Here is a 17,184-nt window from a genome sequence, read left to right as displayed (position 1 = left end):
AAGAAATTAGTTAGTATCATTATCATTATTATTATATTTTATGAGTATTATAAATTGATTCAGAAACAGAGTACGACGTACGAGAGATGTCGACTAATAATAATGTATATGTATGTATATATGAGAGCTAACAAACAAAGAGCTCATTATGGGTCTCCCTCAAGCTCCATTAGGTCAATGGGTCTATCTATTTTCTCACAACAATAATATATATATTGAAATAAGTAAACATTAATAATACATAAATAAATCTAAGAGAGAGGAGAAGGATATTATGCATTATCAAGAAGGTTCACCACGTGGTTCACATGTAGGAGAAATTTTTATATGTAATAAGTGTATCACATGACAATATCACAAATCAATAATAATTTATCAATTTATATTAATTTTTAAAAATATCATAATAAATTATTGTGGGCAAAAATAATTTTTTTTATTTGTATAATAATAAAGTACCACGCGATACATCCGTTACACACAATATTTTTCCCCCGTAGTGTGAAACTTTTGGGATTGTTATTTACTACTTAATAGTTAATATGTACACTATACTTCAAATCTTATCCTATGGTTAGATTTTTAACAGGGATGAGTATGCAATTTCACCACATTTGCGAGTATATAGGTAATTATTATCTATGGTTTACTGGACGAGTAGTCATGCTTAAAATCAATATTTACGCGGTTCACCAACCCATGCTTGCTCATTCAAGAAGAACATGAAAATGATGCCACCACCGTAACTCTATAATTCTAGCGGAGTGAAATCATAGGAAAGTTAAAAATAAGTATCCATCATGCAGTGAAGATATGAGGAATATATGGGAGATAAGGAAGGAAGGACGGACCGAATACCGAATTATTGTACAGTTCCAATCCGAATGAGGGTACATTGTACCTTTCCCTGATCGAACGACTGCACTCCTCTCATCTCCCTCGAATTAAAACCCCGAATAATGGAGGGTCGTTGCGAATAGTATACCTTGATCGATCGATCCATGGCTCAAAACATGAGGTACAGAACATTAATGGTACCACACACAGCATGGAATCACAGAGTGGTGTTTGTGTGTGTGTGTGGTCATTCTTTCTCTAAATCTCTCTCTCTCTCTCTCTCTCTCTCTCTCTCTCTCTCTCTCTCTCTCTCTCTCTCTACTGAAATCTTCTTTTTCTTTTTTATCCCGTCGTCCCCGGGGAAGATAAGAAAAATCTCAAAGGCGACTTTTTTCTTTTTTGCCACGGTTAGGGTTGAATATGTTGACCAAAGGGAGACCGAATAATAATTATAAAATAAAAAATATAAATAAATCAACATTTTTTTTTAAGTGAACAAGCATTTATTCTCTTTAAATAATGTCTCGGGTTCGAGTATTTTAAATGAACAAAAGTAATGTTTGAAAAACTTTGCCCTTTAGTGGACTGGCTCAGCTCGAACCGCATTAGTCGATATTCATTCGGCTTCTAGATATGATGATTCAAATCAAATATATAAATATTAAATAAATAATAATAATAATAATAATGTAAGCATCCATCCATATCCAAATGGGTATGTTCTTGATTTCCTCTAAGCTATTGTCATTTTCCTCCATATATTCTCACCCGTTTGATCACTACTTCTTCCTCTCATAATTCCCTTCTTTTTCTCTTTTCCCAATTATTTATTTTTCTTTTTCTGTTTACACTCCCATTGTCTTAACCACTGCCATATCTCTCTCAACCACACACACACACTCTCTCTCTCTCTCTCTCTCTCTCTCTCTCTCTCTAGAGGGCATGTCTGTTGACGAAGAGATATGCATGCTTTAATCTCTAGCTAGCTTTGCTCATTCCCTTCACCTTGTGTTCTTCCTTTCCTTCTTCTTTGTTTCTTGTAATTATACCCCGGAAAAAGCTTTGAGATTTCCTCCCATATAAATAGTTTGATCTCTCTAGTCTTGCGTTTATTATCAAGCAGAAGGAGCTCTAGTGAGGAAAATGCCCTTGGAAGGTGGGGTTTTCATGGAGAAGATGCCATCAAACCATCCACAAGCAGTTCCTGATCTTTCCCTGAACATCAGCCTCCCAGCCGTTCCTAAGTCCTCTTCTTCGATTTTCGATATCGGCCCCAACCACCAGGCCCCGAGATCGAGCACAAGCCGAGAGAACACTCTCGCTTACACAGGGCTCTCTCTCGCACCAAGCGCCGGTAAGAATGTGGGTCGCAACGGCGACGCTTGCCGAAGAAGTTCCGATGTCATTACAATCGGAGACGACGAGCAGCCGCAGCTGCATAATCATCCTCTGCAACATCCTCATCATCTTCATCTCAATAACGGGGTTCTGATGTCCGACTCATCGGATGTTCCGAGGCCGATAAAAGGGATCCCAGTCTATCACAACCGTTCATTCCCCAGCTTCCATCAGGCGCCGACACCACCCCACCTGACAGCTCCAAACTCGCCATCAGTTTCATCGCCTTATTTTGGTGGAGGTTTTGATCCCTTGTCGATCCTGAACTCTGCGGGGACAGCCACCGGAGCCAATTCACGAGGCTACGCAGCCAAGTTATACAGTGGGTTAGGGTTGCCTCACCACCACCACCATCATCAGTACACGAACATGTCGGAGATGTCCAGCAATGGAGTGATGCGATCGAGATTTGTGGCAAGGATTCCTGCTAAGAGGAGTATGAGAGCACCTCGGATGCGCTGGACAAGCACTCTTCATGCTCGATTTGTCCATGCGGTCGAGCGTCTAGGAGGCCATGAAAGTAAGTATATAGATCAATGCTAATTAATCTGATCTATGAACACGCGCTATAGTATGTCATGAATCATGATTAAATTCTTAACAGGAAAACCGAAAACCTCACTCTGGATTTTGATCCTATACCAATTATTAACTTCTAATTCATTGATTTTGCTTCTCGGTATTTCTTTTCTTCTCCTCTCCCCATCTTGGGGATTTCAGGAGCGACGCCAAAGTCCGTTCTCGAACTCATGGGGGAGAAGGATCTCACTCTTGCTCATGTCAAGAGCCACTTACAGGTACCTGTAATGCTAGCTGTTAAAATAATATATATAATCTTTGTTCGTCGTCGATCTCTTGACTGTAACTCCCAATATCCATCGACACTGTGAACTATGAAGGAAAATGCAGGAGATACATTGTCACGAACCAATCGAGGAGCTCGATCGATGTAATGCTCCTCTGAGGGGGCTTGCATTAGCCAATGAAGGAATGTGTTGGGGGTTCAGTCTGTTAGTCAATGCCGAGTGGCAAAGTGAGTCAAATTGCAAAGAATGAAAATTAAAGTGGACTGAATAGTAAATACATGGTCTAATACGGAGAGGGGAGACTGGAGAGGCTGACTCTATTCCGACAAAGGGCAGACAGCTTTTCTGCTTTTAGAAAGAAGAAATTTCAGACAGACAGAGAGAGAGTGAGGGAGAGAACTTAAGTTAAAAGAAAGAACTGAGGGAGATGTAGATGGGGGAAGACAAAAGTAGTCATCATTTCTCAATTATATAGGGCATGCCCCATTTACTTTTCCACGAACATCAACCTCGTGATTAATGCTGATTTGATGAATCCGAGAACACAATTTATCTTCGAGTTTTACATGTAAATTTTTTCAAATTTCTTCATCAGTTACATTTGAGCTATATACACATACTGGTGCATACTAGCTAGTACATACACATCTATATTGTGCTAGCTAGTGAAAGTGACGCATTGATATGATATACTTTGTGGTTGATTGCAGATGTATCGAACTGTAAAGACTACTGAAAAGCCTGCAGCTTCATCGGGTAATTTTTTTATGTAATTGGTTTAGCAGCCTTCTACTTTGCCTTACTTTGTCTTCAGCTTCCGTTTCTTTCATTCCACGTACTTACTGTTTTCTTCTCTCTGTGAAACCCTACTACGTGCGAAGAAGGGGAAAGCATGTTGCTTAAAATGTCCATGGACGTTATGTAGTACACATAACGCTCCATGCATGCGGATTTATAATTATGAAATAAGAGGGTTTTGAGATATACTACCTTTGATGTACTTTTTGCCTGGTTTGATTAAAAGGTCAATCGGATGGAGAGGATGATCTCCCTCTAATTGGTAGTGCGGGTGGCGATCGTGGCTCTCGGGGATTTACCGATGTAAGAGCACCATTGGATTGTTTGAGACAGCAAGAGCTTGATCATCCTTCTTCTAGTAATGCTTTCCGGAGTAACACTTCAAGGTAAGCACCATCTTCCAGCATTCAGATGTATGCATGCCTCGATTCAAATGTATGCACCATCTTCCAGCATTCAAATGTATGCATGCCTCGATTCATTATAAGCGATTGATAGCGGTTGACTGAGGGTGGTGGCAGAGCTTTGCTAAGTGAGATCCTGAGCAAGTGTTCGATGAAAAAAAACATTTTAGTTTCCACTACCCATTATAAGAAATGTGAATCTAGTAAGAGTTTAGCTGCAGGCCGATGGGGACAAGAGTGGTGTCTCTTTCCTTGAAATCTACAAAATTTCTGGAACAAAAATGCATAAAATCGACTATGTATGAAGAAAATGGATAAATCTCTTCCACAATCTTCGTTCACCCTTTCCGATAATAATCAAGTGGTGAAACTGATCATAAGTTCTTCACTTATTATTCTAGCTTGCTAGTTTCTCTCTATTAGCTAGAGTCCCTCACTTAAATCCCAACTATACAAGACACCAATATACATACGTGCCCATTCAATGAAAACACAAACATATATACATATATGTATATACATATACATTATGCATCATTATTTATCCACACAAAAAAAAGAAAAAAAAAGGGGTCATATAACCACACGATTCACCATTCTAAAGCAGAAAAGAAACGACAAACGAAGGAAAAGTAGAGGATAAAAACATTCTTATCTTAGGGCAGCTTTATTAGCTTTAAAAGCTTACTTTGTATGCTACACTTATATATTCTAATTAATAAACCAACATAAAGCACGAATTTAACAAAGTCGAGATTCTTATTGTTCTTTCCACGTACGAGGTATTGCATATACACGTCAGAAACAATAGATGAAAGAACATATAGCTTAATGAAAGAGGATTTATGTTTATGGGTTCGATCGCGATAATCCACCTTAATCTCCAATATTGGCTTATTAATCCCGACACTTATGTGTGTGTGCGTGTGTATTCATTTGCAATTTGAAACATAAAAACGAATAGATTAATCTGTTGAATTATTATTAATTAATTACATGCTTGGCCAATTTCCCCGTCTAAATAATTTTGAACATGCTGTCTGTCTAATCCTTCAACAGGGTTTATAAATTATGCAAAAAAATCGTAATTAATTACATCCATGATTTTCATATAACTCACGTTCATATAAACAGATTGCTTGGTCAACTTGATTAATCTAGGGCTAATTTTTCTACTGCATTATGGTAATTAATTATCAGCGGTAGAGAGGGTTGGCAAGATGATATGGCCGGAATCAGATCACACCACCACCAAATTGAGGTACGTATCCAATAAATTTATCGATCCAAACATAAGAAGCTAAATCATTGCATCCCTTAAACAATCACACATATATAAGCCCACTCAATAGCAGTTGATTAAATGTTCTTAAGAATATGGATCTTAATGGGACCGAACTGGTTCTAATGAACAAGTTGCCGTGGTTTCTTGGATATATATGACAGGAGTCGGATCCGGCAGCAATGCTCAAGAGCTATCACAAGTCCAAAGCAGACAGCAACAACCCCAGTTTAGAGTTCACTTTAGGCAGACCGGACTGGCAGGGCCGAGAACATGGCTAGCTAGCTGGCTATTAATATCATCCAATGGATGTACAAGTACATGCACACACATGCCCTAATTGTTTTGTTCGTGATTTTTGAGTCACCTTAGTCAGTAGGCAAATGAGAAGATAAAAACATACGCAAGAGAAAACGAATTATATGGGAGCGATTATGGTATCAAAATTAGAGGAAGGGTGCAACATTGACAGTCTTGGATTAATGTCGTCGTGCACCCGTGCAGATCATATATGTGGAATTGGTTTTGGGCATGGACATTGTATTTTGGGCTGGGCCCAGTCCCCATGAACTGATTTTGCTTATAATCATAGGCCCAACCCAAAAATTGACACCGGGCTTTGGGCGTTGGGCAAGAGAGTACGGAGGTTTTCCATACTCTTACATGAGACTAGATTTTTCTTTTTCCTTCTCACATAATCGAGATTGCTGCCTTGTCCTTTTACGGAGACCGATTTCAATTCTTTCATAGTAAAAGTAATATTTTCAAAGATATTATAATTGCGATGTAGCATAGTATCTATCTATCATTTATTAACGTGGTTTCCATGTATACTATACAACGGCCTGTTTCGTTGGATGTATAAAAATTGAATTGATCCAAGGTGAATCCTCGCTGAATCAATGTACACCAGCTAGGATTAGGATGAGAAGAAATGCGTGTTTATGCCAAGACAAGGTCGCATTCGGGCTCACCCGGAACACATACAGATTACTAACAGAAACTATATCGACATAAGCCATTACTTTGCAAACTCGATATGATGCATTCATAACATACATGGAAACGAGTCTCTGCATCCGCATATAAGCGCCCAATTAGACCATATTACAAAGACAAAGACGTATCAAAGATCTATATATTTAACACTGGCAAAGCTCTCAACCCGTATATGTACTTCGTACACGGTACAACAGTCACAAGCAGAACTGGGAAAGAGAATATTAGAGCCATAGCAAGCATATCGAGATAGTACTACAGCCATATACCACATATAATCTTTGCGGTCGATCATTTACTGGCTCCAGTCCGAAGATCCACCCACTTCCTGGCGTCGGAAGGAACGCCAACCAACATAATGGATGACATTGCTGATTGTGTCGCACTCAGAGAGTGCTTAGCAAGGTCCACGCTCTTCTTCATTGCAAGCCACGCAGTCAAGAAGAAACCTGCCCAACCTGCGTCAACAGCAGAAAATTTTTAAGTATTACTGGAGAACTTAGGAGGAAGTAATAGCAGTCCAGTATGCCGCAGAAACTTGAGATATATTTCTCTTATTAGGAAATCCCATAAAGAATCAATTGACATCAATTCGTAGGTAAAGGATTTCCATCAAGGATGCTTTCCTCAAAATTCAACTACGATTAATGAATGAACTTATTTGGGCTAAGAAATTATAAAGAATGTCGATCACAGTCTCTATCAACTGAACCAAACTTTTTGATGTATCGCTTATATGATAATTACCAAATAAGGTTCCATTTGTTTCGCATAACTGATCTTGCCATGGAGAGATGTCCAGAAGAAAGAGTTCTCCAGATATATATATATATATATACATATATTTTTTCCTCGTGTTAGATAGTGGAAGATTGAACCGGTTGTCATGCTTGAATTCACCTTGCCATACTTGCTAACCCAAAGCTGCTGCCGCCACCATCTCTAATGTTGATGGTAGTCATAGCGCAATGGCAAGGTCAGAACTGGCTAAGATTGGTAAGCACCAGTCAGTTACAACCTAGGTCCAGCCAGCCCGTGTTGGAATCAACCCGTTTCTGGCCATCCTAGATTGAACACTACTCAGGCTTCCTTGGTTCGGTTTCAAAGTCACATGCTAGCTCTGAAAAGTACTTCTGAAGTTAAGCATTATATATTCAGAAATTATACCAATTTTCCTAGTTTATAAAAAAATTTACTTCAGCATTTTCCAATTCCCACGCATCAAGAATAGGAAACTCTCTCTACAGACTACACAGGTAAAAAAACAAAGGACCTCCATGCAAAACCAGTGACACCTACTGGACAGAGCCTAAAACAAGGATCATGATACGATTCAAGAGAAAAGAAGTATTTGGTAACCCACCTGTAGCCACAAGCACGCCCACAATTGTGAAGAATGTGGCGGTGGATATGAAGGATATGGCAACAACTAAAGCCCCGATATATACAGCTGTCACGAAGGCAAAGAAAAGAGCCAGAAAGCCACCTGCCGCAGCCAATGACATCAGAAGAGAAATGACGATCGCATTGACCGTGGCCACTAGAAAGAAGAGCATAAACACCACAACTCCTGTCAAGGCGATGAGAGTAACCGTCCCTACCTACATTAAAGCAGAGGCCAAAAGGTATTTAGAAGCTGCAGTATGAACATTTCTTCATTTTGACCCATCAGCAATAATGGGTTCAAGTCGCATAACAGCTTACAAGTATGTCTCCAGTATAGACATAGAAAACGAAGCATTTTACCAGCCTCATCTCTATGAATGACCAACAAACTAGGTGGAGAAACGAGTGTAATGCAACTCTTTGGGCATGTGAAGCAGAAGGCTAGGTGAATGAAAATAATTTAGATTGAGTACGAGAAGTATCAGATGATGATCCCAACATGCTGAAAACAGAAACAGGTATGGACACTCCGAGTCTGACAAATATATATGTTCATGCCGGTTATCAACAGAAAGAACTTGCGAGAAATCAGTTTGAAATGGGCGAGTTTTGCCAGAAATGGGGACCGCGAAGTCTACAATCATCATAAAGCAATACACGGTAGACGTGTTTTAGCACCTTGGATTCAACAAAAAGATTAATCTTGATCCTGAACACTGTTTATAGTGGAGACAAACATCTGATGATTGATAAGTGAAGCTCAGCTCATGCTGATTCAAAAGACAAGTGGATCGACTGCTTCCACGGTGTAACAGACGGGTGAAATGATAAGTAAACCCAGTTGGATGGATATTTGGAATGCGTAATCACTACAGAAGCAACTGCCAAATCCTCTCATCCATGAGCAAGGCCTAAAAGGAGAACATAGCTAGGAATACCAAAAAGGAGACAGACTCAGATAACCAATTCCCCTAACAAAGGAAAGAAGCATGTCAGAAGAAAACACGACAATCGGTATGAAGCTGTCAAAAAACAAGCTCACTTTTTGGGAAGATGATTAGAGGAAGCAGCATAGCTTGTATAAAGTCTATGTTTTGAAGATATGATTATGATTACGAGCAGTTCCTTTTGATTTCTTCATTAGCTCATGAACTAATCATCAGAAGCAATCTCACAATCCCGGAATCAGCAGGGCAGAACAACAAAGTAAGCTTCAGATGGAGACTCTGGCTGTCGATCGAATCGGTAGTGAAGAAGGGAGCAGGAGAGAGGTCAAAGAGGGGAGGCACTCACGGAGATGACGAGAAGGGCGCGGAGAGGGGAGCCCCCGCGAGTCCAGTGGAGGAGATGGTGGGCGGAGTTTCGAGAAGCCTGCGGGATGAGAGGAACGTTGCAGTAGAAGGAGATCTTGGCGCGGCGGAGGAAGGGCTCTCCAGCGGCGGGGCTGGTCCGGTCGGGAAAGAGGACGGTGGCGACCAGGGCGTAGAGGACGCCGTGGAGAGTGTGGTGGTGGGAGGACCCGTCGTCGGCGTCAACGTGCACGCCGCGGACGCCGCCGTTAACTCTCTCCTTCCCATCATCCGCTTCGGCCATTTCGGTCTGCTCGCTACTTGGAAGGAGGCGGAGGATGAGACCTGGCTGACTGTTGGCGGAAGAAGAGGAAGAAGTAAAAGAAAGAGGAATAGGAGGAAGAAGACCTTCCCAAGCAACACAATTTATCTGTCAATGGACACCATAGAAATTCAACCAAAAAATAATCGAGACCATAGAAAAGGGGTTATTTACATTTTATAAAAAAACCATCTTTTATTTTATTTTTTTAGTTCTAAAAAAAACTAAAAATGTCGCATTTTTTGATACAGAGGCCGATCAGATGGAGGACAAAATTTACTGTTTGTTCTTTCTCACTTATCCTCTTTCTTTCGGTCTTCTTTCACTTTCCGCGAAGTTACCACTTTTCGGAACCCACCTCCGTCGAGCTCTTACCGGTTCGGTAAGGTACGAGCAACAGAACTATAACGGAATGAAATCCTTAAAAGGAAATGCATTCGCGTAGGCTCGGATATGGGAAAGCAGCTCCCCTCGTATTATTATGAGATGGCTGTCGATTTCAGATCTCTGAATTGCCATAATAATCTATGAATCTCAGGAGGGGTATCAATCTTAGACTTAACGCGAATATAATGAATCTCAGTTGAGCAAGATCCGAACTTGGGGCGCCGAAGGAGACGAGACGAGGAAGAGAAACCCATGTGCCGCGAGGAAATTGCCCGAACTTATTAAATCAGGGATAGGCTGAGTAGAAACATGGAGATGCATGTACAGAAAAGCTACGTGGGAGTTGGCAGTTAGACCAATTTTAATGATTTGATTGGACCCATTCATTAATGCGGGCCCATTGACCCTTACATACATAGATTGATTGATAGCTTTCTCTTGAAATTTGAGTTGTTTTATTTATCGGTGATGTCATCTCATACAAATCCATTCATAGCATTTGTTCCAACCCATTTGGTGGGATCATATACCCAATGGGTTAGTCGGGGAGTAAAAGAACAGAGATTCTCATCCCCCTCTAAATGCACCCGATAAGGTCCATAAGAGAGGCAAGCAAAGCAACCCAGGCCATACTTTGGAAACTCATCGCAGGCCAGAATGTTCTGTAAGTTCAACCGGAAGAACCCACGACTACTTTTGGATACGTAATTTACGCCGATGATCTTTGTTATAATGATATGCAAAATGTTAATGGTAGCATGCAACAGAGTTCCGATCAAAATACAAGGGGGGGAGCAAAAGGAATCAAACTCAAGGGGAGAATTAAGTATAACCACAGCAAATGCACAAGAACAATCTCAGTTCCATTATTTGACAGGCCATGAGATGCTAACACTCGGGCAGTATCAATTCTCCCAAAACTCGACGCTTTCTTTCTATGGGATGAATGTATGTTCACCCTTGTTTTTTTGTCCCCTCTTTTATCTCTTCTACTGCAGCAAAGGAATGGTCGAGATCCAATTTTCGCATAGTTCGAGACTCAAAAAAACTCACATGAAGTCATAATCATCCATATCATCATAGGCATTAACCACCAGCTCATCATCCGGTTTATCGAGATGCAGTTGCTTCTTCTTTGCTCCTGCACATACACCAACCGGAAGGCGACAGGGCAAAAACTAGTCAGAGGTCTTCAATATTGCCCGAGTTTGCAACATCAAAATGCAACAAGCAACGCAGGGCTCTTCAATGAAACAAGCTTGCCACAGACAGATGCCTGCTCGAGCGATTCTTGAATAGGCAAAAGACACTTACCTGTCTTCTTTTTACCGGCGTTTGCTTCCTTCTCCGCCTTTAGTTTTTCATTAGCGATCGCTGTGACAGAGGAGGCAACATCTTTGGCGTCTGCTGCTTTTAAGGAAGTCATAGAATGTCTAATAACAGCCTTGAGCAAACCAATATAATGAAAGCTTTTCTGCATAGACAACACAAATACATAATGAAGTCAACACATAACTAACGATTAATACTAGAATGCTAGTAATTAGAACCTCACCTCAAAGGAACGAAGCTTGTAAGAGATCAGCTCTGCATACTCCAAGAAGTCGCTCTCAGATTTGGGGATAAAATTATCCAAGGTCTTGTCATCATCTTTCTTTGCGAATAGCTCTGCAGTCGACTTGTAATCAGCCTCCTCCACAAGCCTGCAAGGTCAGCAAACACCATTAAGCAAAGTCGTAACGACAGTTGAAGAAGTTAAGAGATCTGCAGGAACCCAAGCAGACAAGCTGAGCTGGATCAGAAAGAGAGAGAGTTAGAAAACAGTCGTGGACCTTTTCTCCATTTGTGCTATATTACAGACACATAATCACTTTCGAACAGGAGAAAACTTCTCTTAAATATGAAGACGATGCTAAAATAAAAGAAGTGCTAATGAAACATAGTGATTGACCTTTGTTGGCGAAGTTTCTCGGCAACAGGATCCAGAGGCTCCTCTTTTGCCACTTGTACAGCTTTCCCTTTTATATCAGCAGCTTTCCCTTTTGATTCAGCGGCTTTTGGCACAATCTTCTTTGAAGCCTTTTCAGCAGGCGGTGATGGTGCAGGTGCCTGAACCAACCACATTATATGACTCATGATAATTTCAAAAAACAAAACGCACAAGGCAAATGGAATAATGAGGCAGCATGCACCAAACAACGACATCTTTGTAATCTTTATCTTCTTCCGTTAAGGAATGCAGCAAGTGAATACTACTCTATTTCATCGAAATGCTCTGCAAACGGGAAATGGTATGCTGATGGCACATCTAACTTTCGAAGACAATCAGTTTGGCAGGTTTGGCCTAATCACATGTTTTCTATTTATTAGCCAAGCAAATCAACTGCAGATGTAAAAGTTGAAGAACGCCCTACTAAGAAAAATAACCTATCAATGCAATCTACCTTTAGACTTTCAAATAGCAAGTAACCACAAACAAAAGAAGTCATATCTCAATGAAACCAAAAAAACTACCACTCAGGATTTACTAAGTTAGATGATCCTTAGGATCTCACATAGATCATTAAATGAAGCGTCATATATCTATTCCAGAAAGACAAATTGTAAAATGTTTTAAGCTTCCCTGCTATATATTGCTAAGTTGGAACTAGTTATGCTACCCAATGCAGAAAAAGAGGATATGGCAAGATTGAATACTTCAGAGGAACTACAATAATGCTTGTCAAGAAGCATACCGGAGCTGGTTCATCTTCATCTTCCCATGATTCTTTTACATCATTGTCATCCACATCTTCATCATCCCATTTGATTTTGGGCTGTTCCGTCGATTGTAAAGGTGGAAGTTGCTCTTCTTCTGAGATGAACGAACACAAATCATAAAATTAGAATACAAGCACTGAGCTGAACTAATAATAAGTATCCATGCAATTCCGAGTTCCTCATCCAGTAGGTCCAGCAGTTTATACCGCATTCTTGAGATAATATTTGGGCTCTAGCCATCTGACAATGGGGATTGGGGAAAAGCACTGCTTAAAGTAGAAGAAAACAAATAAATAACAAGAATGCCCAGAGCATTAGATGACTTACCCCAGTCCTCCATCTTGATGTAGCTCCTTGTTTAAATACAGAACCTCTGATTCTATACTCCCCAATCAAGAGAGCCTGCCCAAATAAAAATATTACTATTTATATGACACAGGCCAAAAGCCATAAAGCATACGGAAGGGAGAAAACATGTTTTCCTTATCAGCAGAGCATTAGAAGATATTCATAAGCAGTGCATCGGGCTCCGAGGGATCTATTTTGATCTTCACTGGTCAAAAGACAAAGGCATCGATATCCCTAACATGCCAGGAATTTGCCATAATGGCTGCGACAGGAACCAATCTCGTTCTCCTCGTACTACTGCATATATACCACTATCCAAAAACCACACTGCAGTTATAAACCTGCTTACTTTTCATTTCAGTCCAATCTCTTTTCCATAATTTCCCCTCCGAAGTAAATGAAGATCGATATAATCTAATTCTAATACATAATTGCACATGCACGAATGGAGAAAATCAGATCGAATCAGGAGATACGAATGGAAAGACACCGCAGGCATTGTCAGGGATTCAAAGAGATACGAATTGGAAAGAAAGGAATCACGAATTAGCCGCAATCAACGACCAATAGCGAATGGGAATAAGAAAGAACATAGAGAACTACCAGCTCAGTGCCGATCAAGCTTTGAGATAGCACGCAGGAAGGCCGCAACAGCAGCAACCGAAAAGAAATAGCTGGAGCGCGAGTCGGGCTGGCAGCAACGGCCAGGCGAACAGCTGGGCGGAACCGGCCTCCGAAGGATGCGGCACCGGAGAGTCCCAGAGACTGAGGGAGAAGAGAGCGAGTGAGGACGATAGAAGAGAAGACGACGGGGGACTGCGCTGGCGGAAGCACGGAGCATCCCCCGGGTTAGGGTTTTTTCTGATTTTCTAATCTCTGAATTACCCGTCAGAGTAATGCTCAACATCCCTCCAGTGAAATGACCTGAATGCCCTTCCGAGATAACGCGCGGCCAGCTCGGTTCGGTTCCTCCAGCGGGCCGCTCTGGGTCCCCCTTCCTCCAGAACTTTCCAAAATCTCTCCCTTAATATATCAAATGACCTAAACACCCTTACACTTCAACCGTAACATCGTGGATATGGTGCCGATAGCACGATACCCATACCCGTGATGCTAGAAGTTAATGCTATTTACTCATATTCATCAAATGATACCATCGCGAGTTCTCAATATAACAACTGTATAAACGACTAATAATGAATAAGGCACAATTAACTACGTATTCTATGATCTTTAACTTTCAAAAAACCTATAGCAGTGCGTTTGATCGACTGAATATAACATCCTATCCGGCGTTTTGTGACGTATAGGACAAGAAACGAGAGAGGATCGGATAGGATTACTCCGCCCAAATCCGGCCCAGAGGCTGGGTTGAGCCCGGATAAGGTATAAAAATTGTACGAAAAGACGAAAAACCGTTGCCTTCCCTTCAAATTTTCAAAATATGCCATTGACATCACCCCTAACTTGCGAATCCAGCCGCGATGGGCATCTCGACGAAGGACGGCACCGGCAGCAGCAAGTAGATGAGCATCGACAATTGGGGCACGGGCTTCCTCCTCGTCTTCTTCTCGGAGGAAGAGACCCACCACACTCCTCCTCCTCCTCCTCGCCCCAGCAAGCTCTTGCCCTGTTCCCCTTCTTCCTCCTCTTTCCCTTCTCCGTCGCCTTTCGCCGCCGCAAGATCGAGAATGGATACAGCATCTCCCGTTGTTTTCCCTCGGGCGGAGCAGCTCCAGCCGTCTTATCACCAAAACCCATTCCACCATCTCCATCTACGCCCTCCTCGTCTTCACTCTCTCCACCTTCAAGCCCGCCTCCTCCACCCTCTTCACGCCCATCGCCGCTCAGGCGAGGTCGACGGCTAACTCTGGCACACCGGCGACCTTGCCGGGAGGTGGCGGTCGGCAACCCTATTAGTGATATGCCCTAGAGCTTGATTTATGTATTTGGATAATTCATTTTATGGCAATAAAGTTTATTCTATTATTCGTATATTGTCTATGTTTATTAGAATAAAGTCCTTAAGATATTTTGAATACTTCATTCTTAAGAGTTAAGAATATGAGTGACGAAATAATTCGGTAAGAATATCTTTAAACTGTTCACGATCGTAGGAGACTTAACTGGATATTATTTCTCCAGATAGATCGTCACCTCTATCTGTTTCCATGATTAGTATACAGATACTAATGAAGATGGAGTAGTGAGTCTCATGCTATTTGATAACTGTTATCATGACAGATATGTGGATACTTATATGATAAGTAGTCGAACGTGACGTGCAGATAACATTCATACGGTAATTTACTAATGTCAATGAATGTTGTCTGGATCGTATTAGTGCATATAATCCTTAGACCTGAGATGGAACGCTATCTCAAGTATAGGTAATTAGGATTTGCTACTGCTAATGTATTTGTGCTTAGCGTGAGTATTCGCCAGATAGTGGTCCTAGTTAGTTATACTTGGAGTTAGGTGTCTGATCAAGACGGGATTCACTAACCTGAGTAAACAGGGAAAATGTCCTATGGATATGAGTTTTATTCTGGATCGAGAAATCCTCGGCCGGGGTAGATAGACTTGAATAAAAATGAGTTTCTGTTCAAGTGTTACGGATCTAAGAATGAAATTAGAGAATCCATATGATCGGCTATAGAGTTTGGCATTTACCGTAGCTCTAGCTAGATCGGGATCTTGTAGTGAAAGGATTCAGTGCATGGTATATACGATCAGAGGTTCATCAGAATGTTCCAATTATACATTCGTCATCTTTTGGATTGTCACGATATGCTGCTAGGCGTCACTCGTGAACTTTGGGAACCAAGGGCATTTTGGGAATTATGCTTTCGGTTACAGAAAGAGTTTTTGGTAGTATCAAATGAGTTGATACTATAATCCCATTGCCATTTGATGATGAACCTAGTTAGTCACACACATTGAGCGTGTCTAAACCGAGAAAAGAATTAATTCTAATTAAGGAAGTTAATTAGAAATTAAATATCGAACAAGGCTTGCAATGTGGTTGTGAGAGTGCTAGCACATCCTGAAGCCGAGTTCAATATCAAGGATAAATATAATTAAGGAAATACGATAGTTTCCTTATTTGGAGAGTTTCTGTAAATAGATCGTCTATTTATGGAAACTCGTGTCGATGACTTATTTAATCTTTCTTTCTAACTATAAGGGTAAGTCATTGGATGACTTAAATTGTGAGGACTCATTTGTGATTTATTAATTAATTCGGATTAATTAATAATTACATTTTAGTCCCTAGGGTAAGAATATATATAGATATGTTCTTACGGTTAACCCTAGAGGTTAATTGATCGAAAACCCTAATATTAGAAAGAGAGGAAGAGGAGAGACGGCTGAACAATTGTTGCCGTGAACTCCCAAGGCTGATCGGAGTTCTTCTCGGATCCGATTCGGCGTTTTGGTGTTGTCATTGGCGTCCTTGAAGAGATCTTTTCATTCCGTGACGATTCCGTTCGTGATCGATGACCTAGATCGGAGTGTACGGGTCGAGAGGAGTCTAATCTCGGTGGAGACGTGCTCGTGTGGACGAGCTAGAGGCCGGACACTTGGACGGCTAATTTGATCGACTCGAATCAATAAGGTTAGTGAAAAGTTCGTAACTTTTCTTATGGATTCATTGTGTGATGTTATCTATTCGTTTAGAAGGCGATTCTTATGTCAAGATGTGATCTTGAAGTTTTTGATTAAACGAGCACGCGATAAAAATTTGATTTTTACTGTAATTAAACTTTTCGCTGCGCATGTGCTCGGTTAACTAACAAACCCAACCCCGCCCCCCTCTCCAGATTATGGTCCCCGTTTAATTCTTTTAAAAAAAAATTTATGTTTTTATTTTTATAATTTAATTTAATTTCAAAATATTATATTTATTTCGAAATTTAAAAAGAATAAAAGAATTTAGAGGACCCATGTCATTTTACCTTAATATCCTAATTCTAAACCTCTACATACACCAAATATTTTATTAAGATAATTTTAATCCGTAGGATTTGAATCCTCTCCCATTCTCTTCTTATAACTTATCCTCTCCGGTCACAAACATAGCGTAGAGGAATGACGATGGGTACACCAAATTAGTAAAACAAACTGATAATCATATTATGGTTAGACCATCAATAACGAAATAAAT

At 40.7% G+C, this 17,184-nt stretch overlaps 3 protein-coding genes across 3 annotated transcripts; 1 reads left to right on the top strand and 2 right to left on the bottom strand.

The window, feature by feature from the left end:
* Nucleotides 1-1,667: 1,667 nt before the first annotated feature.
* LOC116202607 (transcription repressor KAN1) lies at nucleotides 1,668-6,296 on the top strand. The gene is made up of 6 exons (XM_031534208.1): nucleotides 1,668-2,755; nucleotides 2,956-3,032; nucleotides 3,752-3,797; nucleotides 4,066-4,225; nucleotides 5,444-5,504; nucleotides 5,690-6,296. Exons 1-6 carry the CDS (start codon nucleotides 1,981-1,983, stop codon nucleotides 5,804-5,806), a joined length of 1,236 nt encoding a protein of 411 aa, XP_031390068.1. The 5' UTR covers nucleotides 1,668-1,980; the 3' UTR covers nucleotides 5,807-6,296.
* Nucleotides 6,297-6,519: 223 nt separating this feature from the next.
* Nucleotides 6,520-9,654, bottom strand: LOC116202608. The gene is made up of 3 exons (XM_031534209.1): nucleotides 9,204-9,654; nucleotides 7,888-8,125; nucleotides 6,520-6,982 (listed from the first exon to the last, which is right to left on the bottom strand). The coding sequence occupies exons 1-3, from the start codon at nucleotides 9,501-9,503 to the stop codon at nucleotides 6,816-6,818; spliced, it is 705 nt and encodes a 234-aa protein (XP_031390069.1). The 5' UTR covers nucleotides 9,504-9,654; the 3' UTR covers nucleotides 6,520-6,815.
* Nucleotides 9,655-10,609: 955 nt separating this feature from the next.
* Nucleotides 10,610-13,885, bottom strand: LOC116202609 (eukaryotic translation initiation factor 3 subunit J-like). Its single transcript, XM_031534210.1, has 7 exons — nucleotides 13,620-13,885; nucleotides 12,996-13,070; nucleotides 12,644-12,762; nucleotides 11,860-12,017; nucleotides 11,464-11,611; nucleotides 11,223-11,382; nucleotides 10,610-11,049 (listed from the first exon to the last, which is right to left on the bottom strand). The coding sequence occupies exons 2-7, from the start codon at nucleotides 13,006-13,008 to the stop codon at nucleotides 10,958-10,960; spliced, it is 690 nt and encodes a 229-aa protein (XP_031390070.1). The 5' UTR covers nucleotides 13,009-13,070; nucleotides 13,620-13,885; the 3' UTR covers nucleotides 10,610-10,957.
* Nucleotides 13,886-17,184: the final 3,299 nt, after the last annotated feature.

Source organism: Punica granatum, chromosome 4 (genome assembly GCF_007655135.1).
Source record: "Punica granatum isolate Tunisia-2019 chromosome 4, ASM765513v2, whole genome shotgun sequence".
In the NCBI taxonomy this organism is placed as follows: domain Eukaryota; kingdom Viridiplantae; phylum Streptophyta; class Magnoliopsida; order Myrtales; family Lythraceae; genus Punica; species Punica granatum.
The sequence above is the reverse complement of the archived record's forward strand: the minus strand, read 5'-3'. Positions and strand labels throughout refer to the sequence as shown.

Coding starts and splice junctions, on each gene's coding strand:
- LOC116202607 (XM_031534208.1), top strand. CDS start 1,981: ATGCCCTTGGAAGGTGGGGTTTTCATGGAGAAGATGCCATCAAACCAT. Junction 2,756..2,955: donor GCGTCTAGGAGGCCATGAAA/GTAAGTATATAG, acceptor TGGGGATTTCAG/GAGCGACGCCAAAGTCCGTT. Junction 5,505..5,689: donor CACACCACCACCAAATTGAG/GTACGTATCCAA, acceptor TATATATGACAG/GAGTCGGATCCGGCAGCAAT.
- LOC116202608 (XM_031534209.1), bottom strand. CDS start 9,503: ATGGCCGAAGCGGATGATGGGAAGGAGAGAGTTAACGGCGGCGTCCGC. Junction 8,126..9,203: donor GCGCCCTTCTCGTCATCTCC/GTGAGTGCCTCC, acceptor GCTTTAATGTAG/GTAGGGACGGTTACTCTCAT. Junction 6,983..7,887: donor GGGCGTGCTTGTGGCTACAG/GTGGGTTACCAA, acceptor CTGTTGACGCAG/GTTGGGCAGGTTTCTTCTTG.
- LOC116202609 (XM_031534210.1), bottom strand. Junction 12,018..12,643: donor ATGAAGATGAACCAGCTCCG/GTATGCTTCTTG, acceptor TGGTTGGTTCAG/GCACCTGCACCATCACCGCC. Junction 11,612..11,859: donor GAGAAACTTCGCCAACAAAG/GTCAATCACTAT, acceptor CTGACCTTGCAG/GCTTGTGGAGGAGGCTGATT.